Raw genomic sequence first — 22,356 nt, forward strand, 5'->3', positions numbered from 1 at the left:
TAAACTGGATCGGACTTGGGAGTTATATACACTAGTCTAACTTTTACTTTGCCAGAGGGGACTCACACTGGTCGACAATTTGGATCGTTACATTTTATGTATGTCAGATCTGCATTTTATCGTGTTAGTGTTCATTCTACTTCGAACAATCTGAACTGTGTCCGCAGCTCGTGGTCGTGCGATAGCGTTCTCGCTTCCCGCGCCCGGGTTCCCGGGTTCGATTCCCGGCGGGGTCAGGGATTTTCTCTGCCTCGTGGTGACTGGGTGTTGTGTGATGTCCTTAGGTCAGTTAGGTTTAAGTAGTTCTAAGTTCTAGGGGACTGATGACCATAGATGTTAAGTCCCATAGTGCTCAGAGCCATTTGAACCAATCTGAACTGTAAACAGTTGCTGTGTTCCCCAGTTATTTTACTTATATAGTGAGTTTGCCAGCCAATATATAGGAGGCTTGAGAGCTATTTTCGATTCGCTTCACTTCGTAGTTGAGTTTAATCATCAGTCTACATTCAGTATGTGTGAAAAAGGAGAATAAACTTTATTACTGAATCTTCCTGGCAAATTAAAGCTATGTGCCACACCAGAACCCGAACCTGGCATCTTTGCTTTTCGCTGGTAAGTGCTCTAGCGATTTTTGTTTAAAAGAAGGGAAGGAAGGGAAGAGGAGAAGCAATCAGGGCTATACATCCATCCGTCAGCAGAGCTCGAGTACAGGGAGAACTGGGGTCGTAATTGAGTCCTGGCCACAGTGCCCCCAACAGTTAGGATGTGTTGGGGGACACTTTCTTTTATTTAGTTAATCCCAATTTATGTGATGTGGGAGAGGAGGGTAAAGTGTCATGGTGCTGCCTTCTTTGGTCAGAAATATGCGTTTGCCTGTGCGATGTCTTCAGAAGGCGATGATGAAATATGGAGAAGAGTGCGAGAAGAAGACATTGGGGGGGGGGGGGGGGGGGGGAGGGGGATAAGAACCACTACACACCAACTGGGTTGGACGGGACATGAACACTTTATGCAAATAGCTGGTGAAGTGTTCAGTAATTGCGTCAGATCTCCAAATCAGCATGTGGATTCTGTAACCTACACCAAAAGGTGACGCATGATTTTTCCCCATCGCCATAAAATATGGCGTTAATTTTGGCAGCTGGGAAGTATATGTTCCCAGGAATGATGTATGTCCCAGGTGCAACCGCGACTGAAGGAGTACAGAGAAAGCAGGCGACAGTCATGCTGCTAAGATCCTAGATATCAAGGGTTGAGGAGCACGTGAGGCAGTGGATACTGTCATCGAGGCGTTGGCAGGCAGCATATAGCGGTGTGTCAGCTAAACCACCTGCGTGTGACTCCTGTCGTTTCGCAATTCTGCCGTTGGTAACCAAGCACCATATTGCTCAAACATATGTGGGGGAGGTAAACTTGGTGGATATGGCGCCATACATTTGACCAAAAGATTGCAGGGTACTGCTGTTTGACAAGGTTGTGTGGCATTCAACGTAGCAGCTTCTTTGGCCATGTTGTTGTTGTGGTCTTCAGTCCTGAGACTGGTTTGATGCAGCTCTCCATGCTACTCTATCCTGTGCAAGCTTCTTCATCTCCCAGTGCTTACTGCAACCTACATCCTTCTGAATCTGCTTAGTGTATTCATCTCTCGGTCTCCCTCTACGATTTTTACCCTCCACGAGGCACTCCAATGCTAAATTTGTGATTCCTTGATGCCTCAAAACATGCCCTACCAACCGATCCCTTCTTCTAGTCAAGTTGTGCCACAAACTTCTCTTCTCCCCAATCCTATTCAATACCTCCTCATTAGTTACGTGATCTACCCACCTTATCTTCAGCATTCTTCTGCAGCACCACATTTCGAAAGCTTCTAGTCTCTTCTTGTCCAAACTAGTTATCGTCCATGTTTCACTTCCATACATGGCTACACTCCATACAAATACTTTCAGAAACGACTTCCTGACACTTAAATCTACACTCGATGTTAACAAATTTCTCTTCTTCAGAAACGCTTTCCTTGCCATTGCCAGTCTACATTTTATATCCTCTCTACTTTGACCATCATCAGTTATTTTACTCCCTAAATAGCAAAACTCCTTTACTGCTTTAAGTGTCTCATTTCCTAATCTAATTCCCTCAGCATCACCCGACTTAATTCGACTACATTCCATTATCCTCGTTTTGCTTTTGTTGATGTTCATCTTATATCCTCCCTTCAAGACACTCTCCATTCCGTTCAACTGCTCTTCCAAGTCCTTTGCTGTCTCTGACAGAATCACAATGTCATCGGCGAACCTCAAAGTTTTTACTTCTTCTCCATGAATTTTAATACCTACTCCGAATTTTTCTTTTGTTTCCTTTACTGCTTGCTCAATATACAGATTGAATAACATCGGGGAGAGGCTACAATACTGTCTCACTCCCTTCCCAACCACTGCTTCCCTTTCATGCCCCTCGACTCTTATAACTGCCATCTGGTTTCTGTACAAATTGTAAATAGCCTTTCGCACCCTGTATTTTACCCCTGCCACCTTCAGAATTTGAAAGAGAGTATTCCAGTTAACATTGTCAAAAGCTTTCTCTAAGTCTACAAATGCTAGAAACGTAGGTTTGCCTTTTCTTAATCTTTCTCCTAAGATAAGTCGTAAGGTCAGTATTGCCTCACGTGTTCCAACATTTCTACGGAATCCAAACTGATCTTCTCCGAGTTCCGCTTCTACCAGTTTTTCCATTCGTCTGTAAAGAATTCGCGTTAGTATTTTGCAGCTGTGACTTATTAAATTGATAGTTCGGTAATTTTCACATCTGTCAACACCTGCTTTCTTTGGGATTGGAATTATTATATTCTTCTTGAAGTCTGAGGGTATTTCGCCTGTTTCATACATTTTGCTCACCAGATGGTAGAATTTTGTCATGACTGGCTCTCCCAAGGCCATCAGTGGTTCTAATGGAATGTTGTCTACTTCCGGGGCCTTGTTTCGACTCAGGTCTTTCAGTGCTCTGTCAAACTCTTCACGCAGTATCTTATCTCCCATTTCCTCATCATCTACATCCTCTTCCATTTCCATAATATTGTCCTCAAGTACATCGCCCTTGTATAAACCCTCTATATACCCCTTCCACCTTTCTGCCTTCCCTTCTTTGCTTAGAACTGGGTTGCCATCTGAGGTCTTGATATTCATACAAGTGGTTCTCTTCTCCCCAAAGGTCTCTTTAATTTTCCTGTAGGCAGTATCTATCTTACCCCTAGTGAGACAAGCCTCTACATCCTTCCATTTGTCCTCTAGCCATCCCTGCTTAGCCATTTTGCACTTCCTGTCGATCTCATTTTTGAGACGTTTGTATTCCTTTTTGCCTGCTTCATTTACTGCATTTTTATATTTTCTCCTTTCATCAATGATATTCAATATTTCTTCTGTTACCCAAGGATTTCTATTAGCCCTCGTCTTTTTACCTACTTGGTCGTCTGCTGCCTTCACTACTTCATCCCTCAGAGCTACCCATTCTTCTTCTACTGTATTTCTTTCCCCCATTCCTGTCAATTGTTCCCTTATGCTCTCCCTGAAACTCTCTACAACCTTTGGTTCTTTCAGTTTATCTAGGTCCCATCTCCTTAAATTCCCACCTTTTTGCAGTTTCTTCAGTTTCAATCTGCAGTTCATAACCAATAGATTGTGGTCAGAATCCACATCTGCCCCTGTAAATGTCTTACAATTTAAAACCTGGTTCCTAAATCTCTGTCTTACCATTATATAATCTATCTGATACCTTTTAGTATCTCCAGGATTCTTCCAGGTATACAACCTTCTTTTATGATTCTTGAACCAAGTGTTAGCTATGATTAAGTTATGCTCTGTGCAAAATTCTACAAGGCGGCTTCCTCTTTCATTTCTTCCCCCCAATCCATATTCACCTACTATGTTTCCTTCACTCCTTTTTCCTACTGACGAATTCCAGTCACCCATGACTACTAAATTTTCGTCTCCCTTCACTGCCTGAATAATTTCTTTTATCTCGTCATACATTTCATCTATTTCTTCATCATCTGCAGAACTAGTTGGCATATAAACTTGTACTACTGTAGTAGGCATGGGCTTTGTGTCTATCTTGGCCACAATAATGCGTTCACTATGCTGTTTGTAGTAGCTACATTACTAAACCTACGCCTGCATTACCCCTATTTGATTTTGTATTTATAACCCTGTAATCACCAGACCAAAAATCTTGTTCCGTCTGCCACCGAACTTCACTAATTCCCACTATATCTAACTATAACCTATCCATTTCCCTCTTTGGCCATAGGAGGATATATGTTCAGAGGTGTGGGACAGACATAAGAATACGCAAGAATAAAGGTCGCTATACAGAACAAGGAGATATGAATGTGATCAACTGGCACTGGCGGAAGAATGGACTCTGGAATGAGGACGTCCTCCAGGCTGTGAGTGATGGATGCACCCAGTATAGTCCTTTGTTTCCACATCATTCGAAATACAGAAATCAACCCTATGCTGTACACTGAATAGACCAAGTCCTCCCACATGTGGGGGAAGGGTGAGCATTTCATACCGGACCTTAAAGATTGATTCCGCCATCAGCTAGTAGCTGGAGGCCACTTGTAAACTCAGTCCAGTTGTGTGCAGTAAGGGCAGGACTTGTGTAACATGCATCGGTTTCCAAGTAGCGTGGCGACTGAGACAGACCACCCATTGAAAAGTGTTGAGATGGTGGAGTAGCTTGTAGATCTCAGTGCGAACGTGCTGCAACATGCGCCCAAAATTAATGGCCATTGTACAGGATGTACTGAGGGTGATGAGTATGGTCTGTACGCATTGGAAGGCTGCCAGTTTGGCATGCAGGAGGCTGTGTCCTACTGGCAGTGCTGCATAGTTATTCACATTCATCGAGGTGCCTGCTGCTGTGCCGTATGTCATAATCGCCTCAGTGCTGTTCCATGTTTCTGCTCCAGAGCAACCAAGAGCAACAGATCGTCGGCATATACTCAACTGCAGAAGGTGAGCTGCCGTAGTGTAACTCCAATGAGCATAGATTCAAAGTTCCCTATGAGGGTGGTGGGGTGGTGGTGGTTAGTGTTTAACGTCCCGTCGACAACGAGGTCATTAGAGACGGAGCTCATGCTCGGGTTAGGGAAGGATTGGGAAGGAAATCGGCCGTGCCCTTTCAAAGGAACCGTCCCGGCATTTGCCTGAAGCGATTTAGGGAAATCACGGAAAACCTAAATCAGGATGGCTGGAGACGGGATTGAACCGTCGTCCTCCCGAATGCGAGTCCAGTGTGCTAACCACTGCGCCACCTCGCTCGGTCCCCTATGAGGGGCTCCAGTGCAGAGTTGTAAAGAAGGGTCAAAAGCAGACAGCCATGTGAGATAGATCATCGTATCGGAATTGTAAAACGATCGTTGACTTGTATGTGAGAGCTAGCACTATCATAAACGCCACGTATGACGTCGAGGAAAGAGGGGGGGGGGGGGGAGTGGTAGCCCATCTGAGCCATCACAGAGAATAGGAAGAGCGTGATGTACTTTGCCATATGTGCTATTGAAGTCGACTGCGACCATAAGTGCCTGTAGCCAGCACATTGTGGCCAGTGCTATCGCATTTCGGCATTCGCCGATTGCTGTCTTTATAGTCACCTGGCCACCTGGGGTCGTCTGTTACGATGAGAGGCGCGCCACTTAAAATTGAACGAATATTTTGTAGACCGCATTAAGAAGGGTAAGCAGATGGTAGTCGGTGATCACTGCACCAAGATGAGGCTTATGTATAGAAATGATGATGCCTTGACAATGCTGGGAGGGATAACATGGCGTGGCGTGAAAAGTTCTTGAAACATGATAATCCATATCGGGGCCACTGCTGTCTGGAAGACATGTTAGTACGCTATAGTCAGACCATTCATACTGGGAGATTTGTTAATAGCACCTTTTCTGTCGATGGCAGCCTTCATTTCATCACTGGTGATCAGTTCATTCCATCGGGTATTCTCTCCATAGGGAATGGTGTGGATGATATGAGACAAGGAACGATGAGTTGTCGTCGCATCAGCACTCCCGGGAATGTAGATGTTCTGGTAGTGATTGGAGAAAGCAGTGACTGTTGCAGATTGTTGGGTGAGGCTCTGTGCCTGTGCCATCATGATGGTTCAAATGGCTCTGAGCATTATGGGACTTAACTTCTGAGGTGTTCAGTCCCCTAGAACTTAGAGCTACTTAAACCTATTTAACCTAAGGACATCACACACATCCATGCCCGAGGCAGGATTCGAACCTGCGACCGTAGCAGTCGCACGGTTGAAGACTGTAGTGCCTAGAACCGCTCGGCTACCCCAGCCGGCTGTGCCATGATGAGATTGGTTTTGAGCTGCCATCGTTGTCGTCGGTTGCGATAGGTAGGGTCGATTTCGATGTCATCACTCAATGTGGGAGTCCTGGAAAATCATTCACTCACTTCGACAGTAAAAGGCGCTTGACTGATGGAGAAGCATCCAAAGGGAGGACACGTCCTCTAGTTCAACAGCCTTTGACTTGAATGAGATTTTCACTCTGCAGCAGAGTGTGCACTGATATGAAACTTCCTGGCAGATTAAAACTGTATGCCGGACCGAAACTCGAACTCGGGACCTTTGCCTTTCGCGGGCAAGTTCTCTACCATCTGAGCTGCCCAAGCACGACTTACGCCGCGTCCTCACACAGTGTAAATCTCATTCTGGAAACATCCCCCAGGCTGTGACTAAGCCATGTCTGCGCAATGTCCTTTCTTCCAGGAGTGCTAGTTCTGCAAGGTTCGCAGGAGAGCATCTGTAAAGTTTGGAAGGCAGGAGACGAGGTACTGGCAGAAGTAAAGCTGTGAGGACGGGGCGTGAGTCGTGCTTCGGTAGCTCAGATGGTAGAGCACTTGCCCGCGAAAGACAAAGGTCCCGAGTTCGAGTCTCGGTCCGGCACACAGTTTTAATCTGCCAGGAAGTTTCGCCCTTTGACTTGTTGTCAGGGCTGGTGGCTGTTGGTTTATGGCAGTCAGGGTTATGTTGGTGCCCTCGACTTCAATCAAATTGTAGTCGTCGCCCATGGGAACTGCAAAGAGGCATCATCGAGTGGCGAGGCAACCCGATCTGAGATTGTGTGACATCTGCGTTTATGACGCTTCGGTGTCTGCCGATTGCACAAAGGCTGTCACTGGTACTATCTTTGATATAAACTCCACTGGGTCATCCCCGCACTGCTCGGCTGAAGAAGCCAGACTGACCGGGTGAGCTACCCAGGCACGACTCATGACCGATCCTCACACAGGGAGTTCACTTATGCTATTCCTTATCATTAGTAATTGGTATCACATAAATGATTGAATAATGTTAGTGTTCTGCCTTTGCATACCTGTATCCGCAAATCACTTAACACTAAAAGGCTTATGGTACTATTTACCATCCTTGACCTATCTTCCCAAACAACATTATCGTTTTCTTCATATATTTATTTTATTTCGAAATGCCTCATGAACATCTTTTCTAGAGGCATTCCATCTAAGCCGGTACAGAATTCCTACTCCTCCGTACACACCCCACAAGGAATCGCGAACTTTGTGAAGAAGCAGCAACTCACTAATTCTGTCTATAAACAGTATTTGAGATGTCTCAAGGAGTTCTCCGCAGCTGTAGTACTCTGTGTCTTGCTATTTATGTTTTATCTCAGTTTTGTCCAGGACAGGATACGGAGGACAGAAGAGGGTTACAGAGGACCAGAAGCGACCAGTAGGGCTGATGTAAAACAGTTGTCATTTTGTTTTGGGAAAAGGCTGCGTGTCACCTTACACCGAGTGACAAGGGAACGATGTCGTCGTAGTGAACTCAACACTTTCATCACCACAGAGTAAACTATTTTTTTTTTTTTTTTTTTTTCATTTCACTGCGCGATCGTTTCAGCAATCTAAATACGTGGTACCTCGACGAACAAATTCATCGCGGATTACCCCTTCATGTTGTAAAAAAAAACACATTGCATTTACATATTTTAATTTCTTCTGTCGTAGTGATGTTGCAGTTTTCCACTGGATCGAATACAACTCGATATTTGACTCGCACTCGTGCGTTTCCGGTTCTAATTTTCGTAACAGGAAACAGAACGTGATGTTGGCGTATCGCTTTTTCTGCCTGCAGCTGTATGATCACAGAGCGAAACAACATTTAAGAAAACACGCACTTCGGCCTGACTGATGACGGTTTGTCAACTGCTATAAAACAATGTGTTGTAGTAGAGGCGGCCCAACACGTCATTGCTACCCCTCTGTCCTCAAAAAACGGAACTGCCGTTACGCTTGTTTCCTTTCTCGCATTACTGAGTGCTTGCCGGCTATGTCGTCAATGTTTTAACTTCATGTAGCATGATGACTAATCGGAAAATAAGACACTAAAGAACTGAAAAGCGACTTACTTTAACTGTCAGATAAGGGTCGCTGTTGCTCTTGAGCACGTCCCAAACGTCCAGTGTGCCATCTCCTTTGGTGGTAAAAAAGACCGAAAATCTTGTGGGACTCCAGTAACCGCCTGTCAGTCTTACTTGATGGTACCTGAGTCAAAAGAGATTTCTCTTTAACGTGTGAACAATTAAAGAAGTGTGTCACAATATCATCTTAGTTAAAAAATAATATTAACGTACTGTATGAAGCAGTGCCACGACAACAGCACTTGCACACCCTAGTTTTATTGGTATGTAATTGTCCTCGACAGCAAAATAATAGAATATGCCACAGTTCTGAGTCAATGTAAAAACAAGGAACGGTTGACAATCTCAGTATGTATACCGCAATTTCCAAAGGTTCATAGTTCATATGCCACTCAGTAGGCAGCTAATGTGGGAAACTAGATAAGAAAGAGCAACTTTTCAGGCTCCTGTGGACAGCAAGATCATGACTGACGAGAAACTAACTCACTTTAATACTGAACAAAGATGAGTGAAAAATCAGTTGTGAACCTATTGGCTGTAGGAACCATTCAGGAATCGACTCAGATTGAAAACTTAAATCCGGATGCCCAGATAAGAATTCAGATCCCGCTTCTCCCAGACAGGCTTAAAACTCGAGCATAAAAGCAAAATTCTCCGTGTTACACAGGGTGAGCCGCCTAACATTACCACTGGAAACACCTCCCAAACCACAACAAACACTGAATAACCAATTCTGAAGACCCAAAGTAAGGAGAGGGGCTGCTGTAATTGGTTAATACAAACCATTGATAAATGCACGGAAGTACGATTTTCGGCACATACTTATGTTTTTTTAAATGGAAACGTGTTATTATTTTTAGCACAACTGAAAATAGAAAAAAAACTTAATCAATGCCATTTCTTACATTGTATCCACTATTTTGAGCTGAAAACTAGAGAATATTCTTGTTATTTAGTAACATTAAACTGAGCAAAAGTGAGAACTATTTTGGATCAACCTTTAAGCTCCGAAACATCCGTTATAAGCTGTTGCGTAACGGAAACATTCACTGGAGTGGTCGTACGTAACGTCAACCTACCTCTTAGAAGCGACCAGCTATTAAAAAAAGAATCATTATGATAAACTAGCAAACTGACATCCGGGACCTCCACAACACAATCCATTCACATTTGCACGATTCCATTCAACATTCTGATGGTTACACGTGTTATTAATGTATCAGCATTTCACATTTGCAATGGCTTATCTCACACTTACATGGAAGTGTGATCTTGCAATGTTAATCACTTAAATATGATACCTACATAAGCGTATTCACAAAATTTCATTACTCTACATTAATTATTTTTTGGTGTTCCGATTTTATTTTCCACCAGTGTATATACATCTCCAACATATCTGTATAGTACTGTCTGGCTGACTTTACTTTAAAATATCGATCTAAGAACTTTAGCGTTATGTTAAATCATCAACACAGCTGTACATGCGCAAACTTTCATATTAATGCTTCATAATAAAAACGTCCGTATTTCACTTTAAACGGAGTAAGAGGTGAAGGTGTCCTCCCCTATGGTCTTCTGTGCCGCAACACGCCAGAGGAAACATCGTGATGGTAGCATGCTGAGTGAATGGTGGCCAAGGCGTGAGTGCAGTTCTTGTGACAGCTGGGGAGGTCTGGCACCTTATAGTTTGTAAGTGCAAAATACAAATAACCTAGTTGCCTGACGTTACACTAGCCGTAGATTACATTATGTGACAAGCAACTGTCCACATCCCTAACTGATGATGCAGTGATGATTGGTCCAGAGCTGCAGGATTTCTCAGCAATTTGACAGTAGCTGTGGAATGTGACTCAGGGAGACTGGCTGTGAGGTTGCCTCCATCATCCAACCGACTCAGGGCTATCATTGTTCTGCCATGGTATGGAGTGGCTGTTGACTAGTGCACGCATTCTCATCATTGCTAATGGCAAGGCGTTGTGGATATGTGGCCCTCTCCTGTGCAGTACTTTCTGTACAGGCAGCATCAGTGAGCCACGCGATTTTTTAAAGTTAGGACAAGTGGTCTAGTTCTGGCAACCAAAGGGCTTCCCAACATTTAAAACTCAGAGTCAGTGAAGTGAATCTGCCACCATTTAAAATTTGTAGGTAGTGGATTACGTGGTCTACTCCCCCCCCCCCCCCCCCCAACCCCACCACACCACATCCTACCCGCCTATACCCCAGCTTCAGACTTAGGAAAAATGAGCTCTTGGCTTTCAAATTTAAGCTAATTATGAAGTCAGAGGTATGAGGGAATTTGTTTAAACTGCGATGTCACAGGAGTGGGGGAAATTGTAGAAAATGTAACATCAGAGTATCAACTGCTTAAACTTTGGAATCTGGGCTAGCAGAATTTTTAAACTTAGGGAAAATGGGCTTTGACAGTTGAACTGAACTGAATTGAATTTGGATATATTTGAGTTTAAAACGAAGTGAATTAAACTGAATTTGAATGAATCTGAACTGAGCTGATAATTTCACTTCCGTAGGACAATGAATCATCTTTGATTTTTTTTATTTCCCAACAATTTACACTTAGATCAATAGGCATACTCATACAGTGATGTCACAGGGCTGGAGCAGGGGTGACCCTGGTTATTTTCATTTTCTAGCCTTTTTTTATTTCCCGTCATTTTATACATAGGCCGATCACGTTATAACATCAGGGTTGGAGACAGTACCCTTTGTTCCAGAACTGGGAATTCCAGGGATAGGAAATGAGCTTAGAGCGGCAAAACCATTTGTCCCAGAACAAGAGGGCTTTGGACATGAAAAACGGCAGGACAATAGAGGCATCAGAGAATAACAGCCCCTTGTCCCTTGTTCCAGAAGAATAGGAAGGGCAGAAAACAACCGGGAGGTTGGCAAACATTAGCCCCTTGTTTTAGAATAATAGAGGACGGATGCAGAGGGGGACAGCAGCAGCCTTTGCCCCCAAACCGGCACTGCCTGCCTACTAATATCTAGTGAAGATATCATGGATACCGAATGTGAATTAATCTGGGTGAAGTTAAGCATGGAAGGTGGGTCTAAAATGGTAATCGGATGCTCTTCTAGACCAGCTGCATCAGGATATGTAGTGGTAGTGGGCTCCATAAAGCATTTAGAGAATATCGTGATGAAATTTCCGGATCATGCTGTTGTAATAGATGGTTATTTCAACTTGCCAGGTGTAGGATCAGAGAATCGGGAAATTAAAACTGGTGCCAGAGACAGAGATTTGTGTGACATTGTGGGGCGGCTGGTGGATGAATTTTGTTGTTAATAATAAATGTAGAATGTAATGTAGAAAAGATGCATTTCCTGGCCGATGCACCAATTGTGGGGCGGCGGGTGGAATTAAATGTTATTTAAATGTAGAATGTTTTGTAATGTAAATGCATTTCCAGGCCGATTAGCAACATATGTGGGGCGGCGGGTGGAATAATATTGTTTAGTATGTTCCTATTATTTATGCTGTCTTTAGCATCAACACTGGCTCACTAACTACAATATTGGCAACCAGAAAGTGATTAGCAAAACGTGAAGCCTGTAATTAGAATTCCTAGTGCCCACTTCATATGAGAAATACACTTATAGCTACAGCTTATAGCTCTCAGGAATTAGGTGATTGTCTGGGATTCATAATCAAAAACGATTCTCTAAAAATGTTCACTGTATTCTGAAAGTCACAGACCAAAAAGAATCCACACAATCTGACTACAGAGCAGTTCAGAGTCTAATGCGCTGATACAACTATAACTGTTCAAATTAAATGTTTAAGTGAATGCTCGCCAAAATTTGATGATAACGTTCATCAAACGCCATGCTAAATAATGGTAGAATGTCTGTCCCGCGGCGGCACGTGAAAACACGACATACGAAAACTGAAGATAGATTATTAAAGTCATCCCAGAATTAACACTTCACTCGAAAACGAATTCATGGTTACGCGTATCCCGAGTAACTTATTACGGCATCGGAGGCTGTTTATAGCAATGATACCGACACGACGCGACTCCCGACACAGGTGGTGCGCTAATCAGCTTCTGGAGAGAACCGGGGCCTTCCTTTCTCGCGCAGCGTTCTTATATATAAAGCCGCGGTGCGGACGGCTAAGGGAACGCCTATCAAATCGGCTCTCCCGACTAGCCGCTGGGATAGTAATGCACCACTTTAAGTTATTGAATAAATCATAGCTTCTTTTGCTGATGGTCGATGAAGCTCTCAATTTAAATGTGCAATCAGCACACAGGTCAGTAATCATAATAAAAGCCTGACGTGGCTAAGTCAATTATTTTGGGCGAGAGAATTCATTTAAGTACACTAGATGCAGTAGACAGGCTCTGAACTTGCCCTTTGGAGATACGCTATCGCTATAGTTTTATAGTTATTCAATTGAAACTTCTCACATCTTTATGATTATAGCGGATCTCCCTTCTACTTACATTTAAACATCCTAGCCTTATTTATTCGCCTACTTAATCTATCTTGCTTCCTTAATTTCTAAGACAAAAACCAGAAAATCATGAATTTCAACTAAAATTTTAATTTTTGAGATCCAAAATACTGTTTCTACTAAATTATTATGAAAAAGGAATCTAAATATAAATTTTTAAGTTTCTAACTCTTTTCTGTTGCGCCAATGATTTTTACAGAAAAACGTCCAAATTTCGAAAATGGTTAAATTTATTGAACTGATATTCAACACATATTGATTTAGTATTACTCCTGACATGCTAGAAACGTTTCAGGTTATTTACTTGATTTTTAAAGTATTGCGCAACATTTATGACGTCAGAGCTAGTTACAGCGGACTAGGCTGACACACAATGGAAAGACTGATGAGAATTTTGTAAGGCGTGAGTAGGCTGCTTCCCCACAGCATGAATCTGAATGTCTTGTCTGAAAATTACTTCAAACAAATACTTCGAAAACCAACTCGTCGAGGTAACATATTATACCACCTTTTTGAATCAATAGTATCTGAGTAGTCAATATCAAATATTCAGTGTCAGTGACGAAGATGTGGAACACAAATGGAAAAAATTCAGAAGCTCATGCAATATGCCTTAGACAAGTTCGTTATGAGCAAGGTCTTAACACTTGAACCGCTGATATTTGGTCATATCTATAACTGTGACTCAGTCGCTCATGGCCCAAGTATACTTCCCTTTTATTATCCTGTGTCTGTGCGTTACTGAGGCTACTAATCAATCCATTCTTTGAAGTACTGAGTAGTTTATTCTAAAATCAAGAAAAATAAAGTACCGTCATTTTTTGTTTTCCATCGTTTCTTAGTTTCTGCAAAATTCGTGAAAGTATGTTCCGTCTAAGCAACTAATTTAAGCAGTTTGTTTGTTTCCATACACGTTTTGCTTCTTTTTATTGTCAAGCACCTTCACTGGCGAGTAATACATGTTTCTTTTTATACATATAATAAATGTATTATGTGGTAGTTACAATATGTTACTATGTTACATTTTTTCGTGTTTTTCTCTTATTATTTTAGATTGTCGTAGAACAAATTTCGTGATGCGAAACTGTCTTTCAGTGTTACTTACGATTTCCAACGCTGTTAGCCCAAGCATGTAGTCCTGGAGATGCGTTCTTTCACCAAAATTTCATTCAACACATCGCATACATCACTTACACTTTAAATTTTGTGTTCAACACGTGTGTGTGTTTTCGGTGTGTTATACTGCCAACTGTCATTGTGTATTTATCTGTCGTCTTTTTTGTGTTGTGTATGTGGGGTGATACTTTCATTTGTTTTGTATGTGTGTACTTTGTTGTTTGTAAATGTGTCATTCTTTGTGAGAGTGTTTTTTTTTAATGTGTGTGTGTGTGGGGGGGGGGGGGGGGGGGGGAGAGAAAGAGAGAGAATGTTTCAGTGCTAACGTGATCAGGGAGTTATTGCGTATACAGATTTGGTTATTGAGTACCTTCTTTTAGATTGCGCTGTATCTTTGTATGCGAAAGTTTTCTTGCAATATCAGGAGCTTTTTGTTGTGATTATTCACTCTAATAACTGTCATGTCACGTTCCATGTTGGATGGTTTTTCTATCAGGCATTCGGCGAAAGTAGCATAGCAATTTTCTTCATGAACCATCCAACGTGGAACATGACATGAAAGTTATTAGAGTGAATAAACACAACAATAAGCTCCTGACATTGCAAGAAATCTTTCACATACAAAGAGACATTGCAATGAAAAAGAAGGTACTCAATAACCAAGTACATACAACCAATAACTCTCTGGTCACGTTAACACTAAAACAATAATAAACAGAGATCTGAAGCATAACAATAATAAATAATTAATAAATCAAACTCTCCCCCCTTCTCCCTTTCTCTCTCTCTCTCTCTCTCTCTCTCACACACACACACACACACACACACACACACACACACACAAAACCACTGAAAGTAAAAAACCACACACATAACACAAACAAAAAACGAAAGATAAACACACATTGACAACTGGCAATACTACACACCGTAAACACACACATGTTGAACACGAAATGAAAAGTGCAAGTGATGTACGCAATGTGCTGAATCAAATGTGGGTGAAAGAACGCTGGAAATTGGCCAACTGGAGCATGAAGACTACTAAACACATCTCCAGGAACACATTCTTAGGCTAACAGCGTAAAATCGTAACTAACACTGAAAGACAATTTCACAAAAGTTGATTCCAACCTAAAACACAAGACAACAACATGACAAGATGTGGGATAGTAACATACTGTAACTACTACATAATACATTTATTGGTGTTGTGGTCTTCGCTCCAGAGACTGGTTTGATGCAGTTCTCCATGCTACTCTATCCTATGCAAGCTGCTTCATGTCCGACTACCTTCTGCATCCTACATCCTTCTGAATCTGCTTAATGTATTCATCTCTTGGTCTACCTCTACGATTTTTACCCTCCACGCTGCCCTCCAATACTAAATTGGTGATTCCTTGATGCCTCAGAACATGTCCTACCAACCGATCCCTTCTTCTAGTCAAATTGTGCCAAAAACTCCTCGTCTCCCCAATTCTATTCAGTACTTCCTCATTAGTTCCATGATATAACCATCTAATTTTCATTATTCTTCTTTAGCACCGTATTTCGAAAGCTTCTGTTCTCTTCTTGTCTAAACTATTTATCGTCCATGTTTCACTTCCAAACATAGCTACAGTCCACACAAATACTTTCAGAATGGACTTCCTGACACTTAAATCTATACTTGATGTTAACAAATTTCTCTTCTTCAAAAACGCTTTCCTCACCATTGCCAGTCTACATTTTATATCCTCTCTACTTCGACCATAATCAGTTATTTCCGTCCCCAAATAGCAAAACTCCTTTACTACTTTAAGTGTCTCATTTCCTAATCTAATTCCCTCAGCATCACACGACTTAATCCGACTACATTCCATTATCCTCGTTTTGCTTTTGTTGATGTTCATCTTATATCCACCTTTCAAGACACTGTCCATTCCGTTCAACTGCTCTTCGAAGTCCTTTGCTGCGTCTGACAGAATTACAATGTCACTGGCAAACCTCAAAGTTTTTATTTCTTCTCCATGGATTTTAATTCCTACTCCAAATTTTTTTTTGTTTCCTTTACTGCTTGCTCAATACACAGATTGAATAACATCAGGGAGAGGCTACAACCCTGTCTCACTCCCTTCCCAACCATTGCTGCCCTTTCATGTCCCTCGACTCTTATAACTGCCATCTGGTTTCTGTACAAATTGTAAATAGCCTTTCGCTCCCTGTATTTTACCCCTGCCACCTTTAGAATTTGAAAGAGAGTATTCCAGTCAACATTGTCAAAAGCTTTCTCTAAGTCTACAAAAGCTAGAAACGTAGGTTTGCCTTTTCTTAATCTTTCTTCTAAGATAAGTCGTAGCGCCAGTATTGCCTCACGTGTTCCAGTGTTTCTACAGAATCCAAACTGATCTTCCCCAAGGTCGGCTTCTACCAGTTTTTCCATTAGTCTGTAAGGAATTCGTGTTAGTATTTAGCAGCCGTAACTTATTAATCTGATAGTTCGGTAATTTTCACACCTGTCTGCAGTTGCATTCCTTGGGATTGGAATTATTATATTCTTATTGAAGTCTGAGGGTATTTCGCCCTGTCTCGTACATCTTGCTCACCAGATGGTAGAGTTTTGTCACGGCTGGCTCCTCAAGACTATCAGTAGTTCTAATGGAATGTTGTTTACTCCCAGGGTCTTGTTGCGACTTAGGTCTTTGAGTGCTCTGTCAAACTCTTCACGTAGTATCGTGTCTCCCACTTCATCTCCATCTACGTCCTCTTCCATTTTCATAATATTGGACTCAAGTATCTCACCCTTGTATAGGCCCTCTATATAATCCTTCCACAACAACAATAATGTATTATACGGTAGTTCAAAAATGACTCTGAGCACTATGCGACTTAACTGCTGAGGTCATCAGTCCCCTAGAACTTAGAACTACTTAAACCTAACTAACCTAAGGACATCGCACACACCCATGCCGGAGGCAGGATTCGAACCTGCGACCGTAGCTGTCGCGCGTTTCCAGACTGTAGCGCCTAGAACAGCTCGGCCACTCTGGCCGGCTATACGGTAGTTACAATATGCCTTCCCTTCTTCGCTTAGAACTGGTTTTCCATCTGAGCTCTTGATATTCATACAGGTGGTTCTCTTTCCTCCAAATGTCTCTTTAATTTTTCTGGAGGCAGTATCTATCTTACCTCTAGTGATATATGCCTCTACATCCGTACATTGGTTCATAACAGATAGATTGTGGTCAGAGTCCACATCTGCCCCTGGAAATGTATTACAATTTAAAACCTAGTCCCTAAATCTCTGTCTTGCCATTATATAATCTATCTGATACCTTTTAGTATCTCCAGGGTTCTTCCATGTAAACAACCTTCTTTCATGATACTTGAACCAAGTGTTAGCTGTGATTAAGTTATGCTCTGCACAAAATTCTACCAGGCGGCTTCCTCTTTCATTTCTTACCCCCAATCCATATTCACCTACTACTTTTCCTTCTCTTCCTTTTCCTACTATCGAAAACCAGTCCCCCATGACTATTAAATTTTCGTCTCCCTTCACTATCTGAATAATTTCTTTTATCTCGTCATACATTTCATCTATTTCTTCATCATCTGCAGAGCTAGTTGGCATATAAACTTGTACTACTGTAGTAGGCGTGGGCTTCGTGTCTGTATTGGCTACAATAATGCGCTCACTATGCTGTTTGTAGTAGCTTACCCGCACTCCTATTTTTTTATTCATTATTAAATCTACTCCTGCATTACCCCTATTTGATTTTGTATTTACAGCCCTGTATTCACCTGACCAAACGTCTTGTTTTTCCTGCCACCGAACTTCACTAATTCCCTTTGTATCTGACTTTAACCTATCCATTTCCCTGTTTAAATTTTCTACCCTACCTCCCCGATTAAGAGATCTGGCATTTCACACTCCGATTCGTATAAAAAGAAACATGCATTACACGCCACTGAAGATGCTTCACAAATAAAAAAAGCGAAACGCGAATTGCAGTAAACAAACTGCCTTCAATTAGTTGCATAGACGGAACGTACCTCCACAAAAAGTAAAGTAGTTTCTTCAGATTAGCAATTATTATAGAGGAAACATATACGCGTCCGCTGCATCCCTTTACTGGCTAACGTCATATAATGTAGACAAATAATAATCTTTTGACGTGCATTAATCGCAAACAGTTTTCTTACACATGTGGCACTTTATAAACGGTTTGTTTCCAGTGCAGTCAGACTTTGTAAGGCATCGTGTTCACTTTTCTTGTCTCTCGGTAACATCTTGGACAGTGACGCTGGTATTGGCCTTCCTGGTTGCTGTGTATTTCTCAGAAAGCTCCTCCCGTGTGAAGTCCCTCCACTTCAACTTTTACTCGTTTATAGCATTTTGTAATACCCAGATACTTGTCCACGGCAAATCCAGACAGTTGTAAAATGTGTGAACAGGTCGACATCTGGATAGTGTTTTGAATGAGTATTTGCGAGCCATTCGATTTGCGCATGTCCATATTTGGAGCGGTTGTAAACAGTAACTGTACCTAGCTTCTTTTTCAAACCTGTCTCAGTTTTCGTGTATGGATGCATAGCGATAAGAATCGGGATATTCTTTCCGCTGTTTGCCTGATAAACAAAAAAAATGGTTCAAATGGCTCTGAGCACTATGGGACTCAACTGCTGTCGTCATCAGTCCCCTAGAACTTAGAACTACTTAAACCTAACTAACCTAAGGACATCACACACATCCATGCCCGAGGCAGGATTCGAACCTGCGACCGTAGCAGTCGCACGGTTCCGGACTGCGCGCCTAGAACCGCGAGACCACCGCGGCCGGCGCCCGATAAACAGTTAATGTCGTATAATTCTTATTCAACAACACTGTGCTATATAACTCTTCTTTTGCTTTCTTGACAGAGACTGGTATTTCCCTGCTAGGTCGATTGATGATATCCACAGTACTCGCAGAATTTGCTTTCAAGGTTTCAAAGGCACTCAAGGAGGTGAAAAAATTGTCAGATTTGACATTTCTTCCCTTATTCAAGTAAGGTACATCAACGTATAGCATGACTGTTGCAACTGAAAAGTGTCTATGCAGTACATACATAAAAATATAAGATATAAGATACAAGATATAAAAAATAAAAGAACAGGTGCACCATTAACCAAAGCAGAACAATTAGTTATCTTGTGAGCATTAGAGAAACTAGAGAACTTACGAGAAATAAATGTTAAGGTGGCATCTGCAGTATGGACGGACAGTCAAACTATGCTGCATCCATAAAAAATTCCAAGAATTATAAATATTTGATGGAAGATATTAGAAACAGAATTAGGAAAGTGTGTCAGAGGAAATGGCTGATTAACTTCGAAAAGACGAAAGCACATGTAGGAACTCCAGGAAATGGATTTGCACACAAGCTTATACACCAAGCAGATCGAGAAAACGCAGCAGAAAGCTGCAACGGAATCCCTTGGTCTGTGGTTAAAAGAAAGTTAAGATGAACTTCGAAAGAAAAATGGGAAAGAGAACTGGTTCAAACTACAAAAGGAGCGATCAGAAAAGATTTTGTTCTGACTGTCCACCGTCCTTCGACCAAGATTTCGCATTTACCTAATCTTACAAGAATGTTTAGCAGGCATGGAACATTAATGTCTTTCTACCAACGGTTCCAGCTAGCTCCAACCCCTGCTTGAACGCGGGGAGAGGGGGATGGGATAGTAGATCAGCTGTTATAGGTGTGTCGCGAGCTTAATGCAGAGAGAGGTGCTCCAAGGAAAAGTATGGCAGAAAAGGGAGGCAGGTGACCCATGGACAAACTAGTTTTCGTGTATCTATACATGAAAGAATTTGACAAATTTTTCATTTTCCTAACATTGCCCAGTATATGAATAATTATGTTACTAAAAAAAAAACCTTACACCGATCAAACAAATGTTTACTAGCGTGAATGTAATTATTGGTATACTTTTCATCATGTTCTATCTGGAAATCTTGTGTCGATTATACAGAAGTTTTGAATTGTGAATACTTTTCATCCGTACTGTTGTAACTCGCTATAATTAGACTTATGCTTTATGGTAGTTGCGATACATATTTGGTCATCAGTGTGTGAAGTCACACCTTTAGTCAAGGAGGTACTGACTTAGTTTGCCTTGTAGCTCGTTCTCTTACTGCCTGTAGCCAACGTTGTTGCCGTCATTCTGCCGATACCTCTCAGCTATTGAGATTATGAATTTGTTTTACGAAGTAGATTTATATTTGAGCAAATGTACAAAAGTTCTGTAAGTAAAGAATTGAAAACCATTGTTTCAAAAAGTTTCATTCTTCAAACACACGGTTAATTTCGTCTCCTTCAAAATTCAATACACGGAAAGAAATTTCAGTCACGTCGTGTAAGCAGATATCTAACAGTAAACATAAGGAACAAAGTGTTTTAGGGCATGGAACACAGACGGTGAACGAGACAACTAATATAAAGGACATAGACCTGTGGGTTTCTGCGTTTGCTACCGCTTGGTACCATAGCACTCCAATAATTAAGAAAGAATCATTTTTGCCAGAAAACTAATGCTTGAAACCATGAAGATATGGAGCAAAACACAACCACAAGGAACAAAAGACAAAAAACAATTGCAGCGAGGTGAACACATTGGTTTCTTCAGATGGTGGAATTATTATTGTTTGCCTCTGACAGAAACGAATGAACATGGTTTATAGATCATTTTTTCTTATTCTATCAATCGCAGATACTTTCTCAAACTCCACCTTATCACATACAGGAATTAATATGTGTTGGTGGATGACTTCAGATTTGTAAAAAAAAAAGCTCACAAAATTACAAAATAAAATGTCTGAAATTTGTTATTCTTGGCGTGAGCTTCAGTTCCTCACAAAGGAGGCCACTTTACGACCACATACAACTTACAAGGACGTCTGAGTAGGAAAGGCCAACATTCCGAGATATGACAAGAGGCAAAAACTGCTAGTAAACACGGGCTCTAAAATGTATACCGGTACCTTAAGAGCTATGAGGACTTGTTCAGTAGAAGAGATGTGCTTCACACTGAGAAAGATTAAGAAAATGTCGTTGCTTAGAGATCATGTTTATTAGACATCTTTGCTTGGAATGATCATTCTTGTCACAACCCTGCATATTGACCATTCCTCCTAGGATGTTTCACAAATAACCTCTGACGGGAAAAGATCTTGGAAAAAAGGATACTTACTTTGTCCATAAGATTGAAGATGTTTTGCATTCGCCAACCCATATTTTAGCAGACCAATCACCAACTGTTAAAAAATTCTTTAACAGCGCTTGATTTCTGTGAAGGGCCACAACTGGTCCTTTATGTGCGGCGTATTTTGCAACTATCATTTCCGCCGGAGTCTTCATCTTGCGGTTGCAGGCGATTACCTCGCCCATCTGCGTGCCCACCATGAACTGAGTCGGGATCGTAGGTTCGTACTCTAGGAAGGAAGCGCCCGAGGCCCTGCTGATGTCCTGTTCGCCCTTCTCGGGGTCTAGGATCAGCTTTTCTGTAGGCTCACTGAGCGTGCGCATGTCCCACCACATAACCTGCAAACAATAACACGACTCTCATACTGTACTGTAACCTTCATAAACTTCTTACGACTTTTTAAATCTGGTATAGTTGTCATGCAAGTGATAGTCAATTTTTGTCAGTCTTTATACACTCCTGGAAATTGAAATAAGAACACCGTGAATTCATTGTCCCAGGAAGGGGAAACTTTATTGACACATTCCTGGGGTCAGATACATCACATGATCACACTGACAGAACCACAGGCAAATAGACACAGGCAACAGAGCATGCACAATGTCGGCACTAGTACAGTGTATATCCACCTTTCGCAGCAATGCAGGCTGCTATTCTCCCATGGAGACGATCGTAGAGATGCTGGATGTAGTCCTGTGGAACGGCTTGCCATGCCATTTCCACCTAGCGCCTCAGTTGGACCAGCGTTCGTGCTGGACGTGCAGACCGCGTGAGACGACGCTTCATCCAGTCCCAAACATGCTCAATGGGGGACAGATCCGGAGATCTTGCTGGCCAGGGTAGTTGACTTACACCTTCTAGAGCACGTTGGGTGACACGGGATACATGCGGACGTGCATTGTCCTGTTGGAACAGCAAGTTCCCTTGCCGGTCTAGGAATGGTAGAACGATGGGTTCGATGACGGTTTGGATGTACCGTGCACTATTCAGTGTCCCCTCGACGATCACCAGTGGTGTACGGCCAGTGTAGGAGATCGCTCCCCACACCATGATGCCGGGTGTTGGCCCTGTGTGCCTCGGTCGT

General features: G+C 42.0%; 1 protein-coding gene across 1 annotated transcript in view; it reads right to left on the reverse strand.

Annotated features, from left to right (window-relative positions):
* The window catches only part of LOC124613844 (dynein axonemal intermediate chain 2-like), a 63,523-nt gene that overhangs the window by 35,149 nt on the left and 6,018 nt on the right, over positions 1-22,356 (reverse strand). The window contains exon 2 of the mRNA XM_047142568.1: positions 21,449-21,610. Coding sequence (XP_046998524.1) covers positions 21,449-21,610 — 162 coding nt within the window. The remainder of the gene's footprint in view (positions 1-21,448; positions 21,611-22,356) is intronic.

This window comes from Schistocerca americana, chromosome 4, assembly GCF_021461395.2.
Source record: "Schistocerca americana isolate TAMUIC-IGC-003095 chromosome 4, iqSchAmer2.1, whole genome shotgun sequence".
Lineage (NCBI taxonomy): Eukaryota > Metazoa > Arthropoda > Insecta > Orthoptera > Acrididae > Schistocerca > Schistocerca americana.